The sequence below is a fragment of the Vigna radiata genome, unplaced genomic scaffold, assembly GCF_000741045.1.
Source record: "Vigna radiata var. radiata cultivar VC1973A unplaced genomic scaffold, Vradiata_ver6 scaffold_154, whole genome shotgun sequence".
Classification (NCBI taxonomy): Eukaryota; Viridiplantae; Streptophyta; class Magnoliopsida; order Fabales; family Fabaceae; genus Vigna; species Vigna radiata.
Window position 1 is genome coordinate 476317 of NW_014542916.1, and position 9662 is coordinate 485978.

The 9662-nt window shown below is 27.5% G+C and overlaps 1 protein-coding gene across 1 annotated transcript; it reads right to left on the reverse strand.

Annotated features, from left to right (window-relative positions):
- Positions 1-7773: 7773 nt before the first annotated feature.
- LOC106752538 (probable calcium-binding protein CML35) lies at positions 7774-8876 on the reverse strand. The gene has a single exon (XM_014634234.2). It carries the CDS (start codon positions 8689-8691, stop codon positions 8047-8049), a length of 645 nt encoding a protein of 214 aa, XP_014489720.1. The 5' UTR covers positions 8692-8876; the 3' UTR covers positions 7774-8046.
- Positions 8877-9662: the final 786 nt, after the last annotated feature.

Sequence of the window (9662 nt, forward strand, 5' to 3'; positions counted from 1 at the left end):
ATATCGTAGGTAATGAATCTTTTTTTTTAAATATCAAAATCTTCAAATTTTGATAAAAAATATTATATTTTCAAATTTATTCTATTAAAAGGAAATATTGTGGATCCTAGAAAAACATATTAATTTATGAAACTGGCATAACATGGAATGATATATAAAAAAAGTAGTGTAAGATTTTAAAATAAGAAATTATTAAAGATAATACACACTATAATTTTATACTCTATATAAAACAGAGAAAAAATTTTGAAAGAAAAAATTACAGCACACAATTAATTATTTCCTATTATATAATTTATTATATAATGTGTTTTTCAGTATAAATAATCTTATATAATGGATTATGTAACCATAAGTTCTGAGAAGTTTGAATGTTTAAATTTATATTTTAATAATATTAACAAATAAAATGATATTATTATAAAATTATGTCATGTTTATTTTTTACTTATTTTTCTTTTTCTTTTTTATATATTTCTTTCTCCGTTATCATGAAAGGAAGTGTAGGTTTTACATTTAGGTTTAGGTTTGAAAAGCCTAGACGCTACACTTATATTTCATAAAAAGCTTTTAAATATAAGAAATAGGTGTTGACTAATTTTTTTCTGCCTACAAATGGTCGGTTCCTTTATTAGGCACCATTATGTTTGCACCGCCTTTTTTCCTATCTTCATCCCTAAGTTTCTTTTTTTTTCGCTTTTTCTTCTGATTTAGTGAAAACTGATAAATATTTTATAGAAAAATAATAATTTTAATCTTTTCACGGTGTTAAGTATTATATTATTCAATAATTTAAATAATGAATTTTAAGCTTTTCACAAAATATCTAACAAAACGGGCCATAAGTTTGTCTTCTCAAATTTGGGCCTCATTATGGCACTCATTTATATTGGCCCATTTGCTAATCAAATTTGAAAAAAAAAAACATATATTAATTCTTCAGTCCAATAATAACTTCTATTTAACGTTGTTCAAATAAATTAAGAAATTAAGTACTTTGAGATTAATAGTATTTATTAGATAACAGTCTACTAAACTGTCATATTTTTGTCTCATGCCTTGTTCACTTGAGTAGATTTGAAGGAGAGTAATTGAGTGGATTTGAGAGGATTCAAAATTAATTTTTTTTTTATTTATTTGAGTAAATTTAGAAGTAATCGAGAATGAATTTGAAAATAAATTTTTTTAATCTGTCACATAAATTAAATCCTACACTAATTCTTACAAATTTTATTAGATAACATTATTTATTAGAAAATAATATGCCTGAATATATTTTTAAAAATTGAAAAAATTATGGAATAAACATTCTTCTACTCAGATTATATTATCTAATTATACTTCTTTACGTCCTTAATATAAGACAGAATTTAGAAGAAATTCATGTTTTTATTTACAAGACATTTCATAGTTTCTATTAAATATTAAATTTTATTTTCCTTGTTAGCGTCCACTAAATATTATAAATATGTGTTTTTTATCAATAAATAATGAGAAATTTTTTACATTGGTAATATTAATAACGAGGATAAATAGTACATTGGTAATATTAATTTGAAAATTCAATAAATAAATTAAATTTATTTTGTTGCTGGTTAGTGTGATTATGTTAACCTAACCACATATTCAGGATTAGAGGCAGTAATTACAACATTACTATCTTTTTTTAGGAATAATGCTTAATTATTTTCTCCTCTCTTCATAACTATGTCATAATTTAACAATTATAAAAGATATTTTTATAATTTTCATATAATTGTATAATTTTTTATTTATCCTTACTAGATATATGAGTTTATATGTTTATGTATTAATGAACGCTGAGAAGAGAATTTAAAATTTATTAATAATGATGGGTAATTTGTATATTGATAATATTTGTTTTCAAATTCAACTAATTTGATAATTTTTATTTATCTGTGTGATTATATTATAAGTGTGTTGTATTATGGATTAGAAGAGTAATGTCGAGAGTTTAATTAATGTATGTGATGTATTTTCTAATTTCAGTATACTAATTTAAAAATAAATACTAAATTAAACAATAAAAAGTTAATAATTTTTTATAAAAATAATGTTGAAAAGTTTTCCTTTTTAATATTACTCCTGAAAACAAAAACATTAAATACCATTTTCCTTGAAATCATAACTTTATTATATATTATTATTAATGTCATATCCTATTTTAACTGCTTATAAGTGTAAAATAAAATATTATATGATCGATAAAGGAAATTGTTTCAAATTATATATGTTTAATATTAATATAGTTATTTTTAAAATATAAATAATTTTAATTATATATATATTACAAAGCAACTAATGATATAGAGTTTTTGAAAACTCTCATAAAAGATAATTATTAAAAGTTAAAGAAGAATATTTTATCTTATTATTGTCTTTCACTAAAGATATATTATCATTTAACTCCTCATCTGCTCACATGTGAAGTGATCATTGTAAAATATAAACAAAACATAAAAACAAAAAAGAAATAATAGAATAAGCTAGTGTACAAAAGAATAATTCCAACACATTAAAATAAAATCAAACATAAGTTAAGCATGAATTAAATACAATAAATTATATAGATACACACAAACAATTGACACTAGACTCAATTATTCTAATACATGCCCTCAATATTGGAATTTTGTTCACTGTAATAGTATTTATGCTATATAAAGCCATAGACAAAAGGGGTGTCACCTGCTACTCAATTTTAATCCTCTTCGTGCCCAGGACTAAAAAAAGTCCATTGCCCAGGATATCCTCCTACTTTTCACGACATAACACATTTTACTATATTTGAGTGTGAATGGTTATTAGAGTGTCAAAATACCCCCTTACTAAATATCATATGTCAATGCATACACTAAATATCATCACCAAAATAAATTCTCCTTGAAATTCCTCTAATACCATCATCATACATGTCCACAACTATTTTATCGCCTCAATTAATAATAAACAACATTATAAACGTACATCAATTGCATCACAAATCTCTCAAACAACCAAAGAAGAAAACAAATGTAATCATACAAGCTCGTGCTTAGATGTGGTTCCCAACGCCAAACATTTCGCAAAGAGTGGGACTCAACGACAGTATTGATGCTCGACGCCAATCTTCTCACAAAAGTTTGTGTTCAACAGTTCTTTATGTCACTCAGCATCTTGAAGCTTAAAAACTTTAGACCTGCGGTATAAAAGTGGCACTCAGCGGTGTCCTACTACCGCTCAAAGCCAAAGCATTCACAAAATATGACACTCAATGGTACAAACTAATGCTTAGTGGTCAGTCTGTCACTACTCAATGTTATACCAGATATCAACAATTGCATTATGTGTTTTTGAGGGAACTTGATCTTATTCATTTGATCAAATTGGTACTCCTTTCTCGGTGCATTGGTACAAAATAGTTTTAAACATGGTAACTCGTACCAATTTGTCCAGTTGCTCAAATTGTAAACTCTCTCAGTCACATAAAACTAAGAAAAAAAAATCAAGCAAAAAAAAAATCATACAAACCATACAAATCAAATTAGTCATACATACTAGTAAAATTCAACATAACAGCCTAATTCCATTCTCAAAATAAAATCAATCATCTTTATGTAAAACATCAAATTTATCAAACTCACTCACACCAAAACAATTAATTTCTCTTACTTGACTCAACAGCTCACAAAACCCTAACTAGTGAAACTCTTCCAAACTTGCGATATTCTATCTACACGTAGAAACATCACAGGAATATTAGGACATATAATTATGATAATTTATCAACAGAAGAAGATCATATACAACATATAATAGAGTTATACTAGGAAAATGAAACTAAAACACAACTTATGCGAATGAAAAAACTGATTAATCTATATTAAAGAGCTTGTCATAAAGATAAATCTTACATTCTTAGTTCTTTAGTTAGACGAACAAACATGTAAAAATCTTAAATAAAAATTTAAAAACTCTAAAAAATGATTTATAAAAAGATGAAGTGTTTTAAAATGATAAAATTAATTCATAATAAAACTATTTATATTAAAATATTTTAATATTAAAATAATTGAGCGTTACAATTTTAAATAACTATTATTTCAAAAATTTCATTTTTTAACTCTTTACATTTAATCAAGTAAACTATTTTAACAGACACACTTCCCTCCACTTTTTATTAAAGTTATAACGATTAAGGAATGTAATTAATTATAAGCTTAATACCAATTTCGTTTCTTATAAATTATAATAATTATTCAATATTTTTTATTTATTGATTATTTATTTATTTATTTAATGTAGTCTTATATTAAAAAAATAATAATGTAATTTCTTTTGTTTAGAAATGGAGGATGATCGAAGAATTTCAACTCCCCTTTCAGAAATTTTGTTGGTCCCCACCCATGCCGGTTCTACTAGAATGTGTGTAAGCCACAAGCCTAAAGATAGAAGTCGACAACGAGAGCAAGAACAACATGTTAGAAAATATGAAAACTACATTAAATTAAAAACAAATTAAGAATAAATAAATACTATAAACATAAAAACCAAAAGTTGTATTAAATTTTAACTGTTTTGTTATCTACATTAAAAAAATAAGTGAAACTTGGTAATAGCAGTATTTATTTATTTTTCATATAGAAATGATTTTTTTTTATTCTAAAAGAAAACCCATGATAATTATTTGTTTTGTTTCATGTGCATTGCACCAAACAAAACCTTATCATTAATTCTTCTGAAAATGTGGTACATTGTTTAAAGTGGAATTAAATTGGTAGCGTGAACCTCGAGTTCCAAGAAGTTTCGCCGAAACTTCCAGTTAATACAAGGAAACCAAAAGTAGGACACACCTACACCTAACAATAACTTCAAAACAAAATCAAATTTATTTTTTATATTTTTTTATTACTAAATCATTAAATACTTTTATTAAATAATTTTCTTTCTCTTTATCAAGTGGAACATCAATGAGTGAGTGAAGTTCAACAACACTCCAGGTACAAGCAAAATAATTACATGTATGAAAAAAAAATTATAAATTCTTAGAGAAAAGATAAGAAAAAAATAAATTTTATACAATAAATTAATTTATATGGAAATAAAAATTAAAAAATAAAATATAAATTAATTTTTGTTTATTATGATAAATTATTATTTTTCTTCTATAACAGAGTTAACATGAAGTTCATGAAAAAGAGTGTCTTCTTTCTCTTAGTCAAAACCGACAACAGACGTATATTCCAACGCCAATCCTAAACCCAACATAACCCACTTATCACTAATGTCGTTATCTTACCAGGTGTCGTCATTGATGCCACGTGTCCATTTCCCATTTGATTCATGGTACTTTACAATAATAAAAAAAGATATTATTTTACTAAATTTAAATCTAAAACGGTTCGTGATCGAAAAACGAGACTTCTAATAGTTTTTGTTTTTATTTAATCATATTGTAGTAATGTAACATGGGAAGAAGACTGGAAATTAACAACGTTAGCGAATCAAGACTAAAATAATGGTATAATAAATTTATGAGTTTTTTTATATTAGATATTTAAAAGTCAATTATGTACTACTTCTAGATTTTAACATAAACAAAGTTTTCTAACTTCATCATATTCATTAATAATTTGGTTAAATTATTTGATGATTTTACGTTCACAAAAAAATAAAAAAAAAATAATTTATTTACATCGTCCTTTATCTAGTATAAGGACAAAAATATTAGAAAGAAACTATTTGAAATTTATTTTTGTTTAAATTATTTCTTCACTGTTTGAATCTATGACCAATTTCTTTAAGATGGTTCGTTAAAAAAGTATTTAATTAAAACAACTTCAATGAAAATATATCTCTAATTTTTCCACTATTTTCTGTATTTTTCTAATATATATTTACTTTTAATTATTACCTTTTCTGTATAGTTTGATTTTTTTCCTTAAAAAAGAAGTGTAATATATTTTCTTAATTTACATAAGACTTTTATACTGAACAAGTGTGAAAACGGAAATTATTTATGCAATTGGTATTCCAATAAAACAAATTTCCAAATTGGTAAAATGAATATTTTTTTGATTGATATAAAGTGTATTATTTACATGCGAATGAGCTTTAAAAAAAGTCAATCTTCAAGTTGTGAATCTATGAGCCATAGAGTGGATTTTGTGTTGAACCTCAAGTTCAGTGTTTTGTAGAAAACCTTCATAATGATTAATTGTGTACTTTAATATTTAATTATATACCTTCAATTATAACTTAAACAAAAACACAGTATAGGCCATATAGTATGATCCATAATCAAATATTTTTGTATCATAGTTGATTATTTCCATTGTTTCGGTACAACGAAGGGAGACTACCTATTGATTTGCAAGTTTAAAGTTACAAATATAACACAAAAAGTAACATAAATATTCTAAAGATAATTATCACACTAGTGAAAATTATCACAAAGTAAAAGTAATATCTATTATTATTGAAGATACAGGGTTGCACGTGTTATCCATGGTTTGTGATAATATTATTGTAAAGTAAAAATAAGATCTAATTTTATTGAAGATATAAAGTTGCACATAGGTTATCTTTCTCTAATTTAATTATTGCGTTCAATATACTATGGAATTGTCAAATAATCATTTATACCCATTGATGAAAAAGAATGGAAAAATTTGACCCTTTAGATTATGTTCAATTATATACAAAAGTTTTGTTATTTGTATAAACTAATAAATACATGTGGTGTCATGTGAATAATGTAATAACATGGCTTGAGGTATGACATTATGTACTTAAAAAAGGATAAAGATACTTAGACAACATTTTATTGACAACATTTGAACATCATTATAGGTGTTATTGTGTTATTGGTTTATGGTGATATCATTGTGTCATTTGGACCAATCATACAATGACACATATGATGATGTTCAAATGTTGTCAAAAAAATGTTATCTATGTATGGCTTGAGGTATGACATTATGTACTTAAAAAAACAAATAATGCAATCAATAAATTATACATAATAAATTACGTAATGTATTTTAAAAAAAAATTGATTATACTCATGGAAATTATGGATTCCACTTCATTATGATACCAATGCAGTTATCAAACAAGAATACAAGAACACCTTCTGAATCGAAACAAATACTTCCAATATTGTTGAAAAAAGAAGCAAGATTTTTGGAGGAAGGAAAGGAACTCACGAACCTAGAAGCACGTAAATTAAAGAAGCTAACTTAAAGGAAATGTGAAAGAAAAAACAATAGTTTTCGGAACATTGAAACAGAAGAGTAAAAAATAAAGGTAAAATCATAAAACCAAAAGGTCCAACTTATAAAAATTGTTCATACTATTCATAGGAAAAGAATTAGACTTGGAGGGAGCTTCATATAAGAAAAAATAAATCACCTTAAACATGATTTTCCTTTTCAGTGTAAGATAAACTATTTCATTGTAGTGGTTTCCACGGTTCAATGAATTTGGAAAATCCAAGAAAGAAAAAATCGTCACAAACACTACTAAAAGCATTTTATATATAAAAACAAAAGCGTTTTAAAAGTTCAACATAACAGTCAGAATAGTTTGCCATTCCCTAACATATAAAAATTACAGTTTATTCTTTAATTAAATTGTAGATGTAGCTTAACCCAAGTACAAATAATATAGTATAATTAAAATATACAATTCTAATCTGACTATCTTTCATAATCAAATTTGATGATCTTGTAAAAGAAAGAAACATTATTCCATTCTGCACTGGTTAGGATATATGTTGCAAGCATCCAATCAATGTGCCATTTATTAATCCACAAGTTAACCAGCTTAAGCCACGTATAATATAGTGGATCGCACTTTGCCTTCGAAAAAAATTATTAATTATACACCCAAATAATAAAAATAATAAAAACAACAAACACAAGAATAACGGATTTAAGAGAAAAAAAATGAAGAAGTTGCCTTCCTTCTTATATATATTTTCAATTTTTTTATAACATGATCATGATCATCATCTCACATGTCCCATCATCACAATCACAACCATCACCGATGCAGTTCCATCATACGAGAGAAGTCCTCGAAGCACACGAATCCGTCCCCTTTCTTGTCCACACCCTCTATCATGCGCCGGCACTCCTCTAACGTGCACAGCTCGTCGCCGATAGCTCTGAACACCCGAAGCAACTCCTCCGCCGAGATCCTACCGTCACGATCCGTGTCGAACACTGCAAAGGCCTCCTTAAGTTCCTCCGGATCCGACCCGGACTCTGGACCCGACCCGATGTGGTTCATGAGGGCCTCCACTGTGATGCAGCCTCCGGCGCCTCCGTCGACCTCACTGAGCATGAGCGCGACGTCGGACGCGCCCAGGCGCGTGAGGATTGCCTCGAGGTCCTGGCGCGAAACGACGCCATCGTTGTCTCGGTCAATTAGGCGGAAGGCCTGGGCGAGGTCCCACCGAACGTCGACAGTGACATCGGACCAGTCGCCGGAGGCGCTGGGGAGGACGCTAGTGGGAGTGAGAGAGCCAGCGGCGCTGGGTGCGGCGGGTTTGTGGACGGAGTCATCGGAGGAGGAGGATCCGAAAGAGGGTGGGTCGGATCGGGATAAAGATCGGTCCTTTTTGGAGCGGAAGAGGTGTTTGGGGCTGAGTTTGAGGTTTTTGGGGTTGATGCTAATGAGCTTCATTATTGGTGATTGAAGAGAATGGAGAAGAAGGAGAAGTGAAGAAGAGAATGAAGAATGGGGAAGAAGAAGAAGAGAAAAGTAAAAGGTGGGGGTTGAGAGGAAAGAGTTGGGAAGGTGGTGGGATTAAATGGAGGCGCCATGAGAGGGCCATTTCTCACTCTTGGGTAGCTTCCACGAAGTTTCCTATAAATCATGCTGTCATTTTAAAACAACATGCCTATTTATATTTCTTATTTTCCTTAACTATTTCTTTTAATCATAATATCTTACTTTCCTATGCTAACCACTCCCATCTTCATAAATATATTTTATCAAAATTATTCATTCAAATTTCAAATGTTTACCATCAATCACAAATACTTACAAAAACAAAAAATCAAATTTATATAGATTTATTCAACAGTGTAGAATAATCATATGTCGGTATTTAAGATAAAAGCATTGTGTATCGATAATTTAATTCTGCAATCCTCTAAATCAATTATTGAAGGTACTGAGGACCTTAAAGAACGACTTATATACAGCTAGTTTAATTGTTTTTGTTGTTATTGGTAAAGAATAAATCGTTGTTTTTCTCCTCGTGGTATATAATAAGATAGTATAAGATTTTCTTCTTAAGTAAAATGAAATGGTTAGTGTTTTAATGTTTAATTTAAAATTTTGTTATGTTTGTGATGTGTAATCTATAGTTGAATGTTGAATGGTTGATAATGTTATTTTTGTTATTATTTTTATATGGCTATTAATTCAGTGATAAAGTCTTTCTAATGTCTTTTTGCATATTTCAATTTACACCAATGCTATTTTATAGTTGCATAAGTTTACATTAACTCACAGTTAATTTGTATTTGTTCATAGATTGCTTAAAAAATAATTATAAAATGAGTTTTACTGTTTTAATGCTATCTGATAGTTGAGTAATAGAAACTTTACATGCATTTGTTTATAAAATGGTTTAACAAATTTAATTA

Bases quoted from the DNA above. Each gene is read 5' to 3' on its own strand.
- LOC106752538 (XM_014634234.2), bottom strand. From the start codon at position 8,691: ATGAAGCTCATTAGCATCAACCCCAAAAACCTCAAACTCAGCCCCAAA.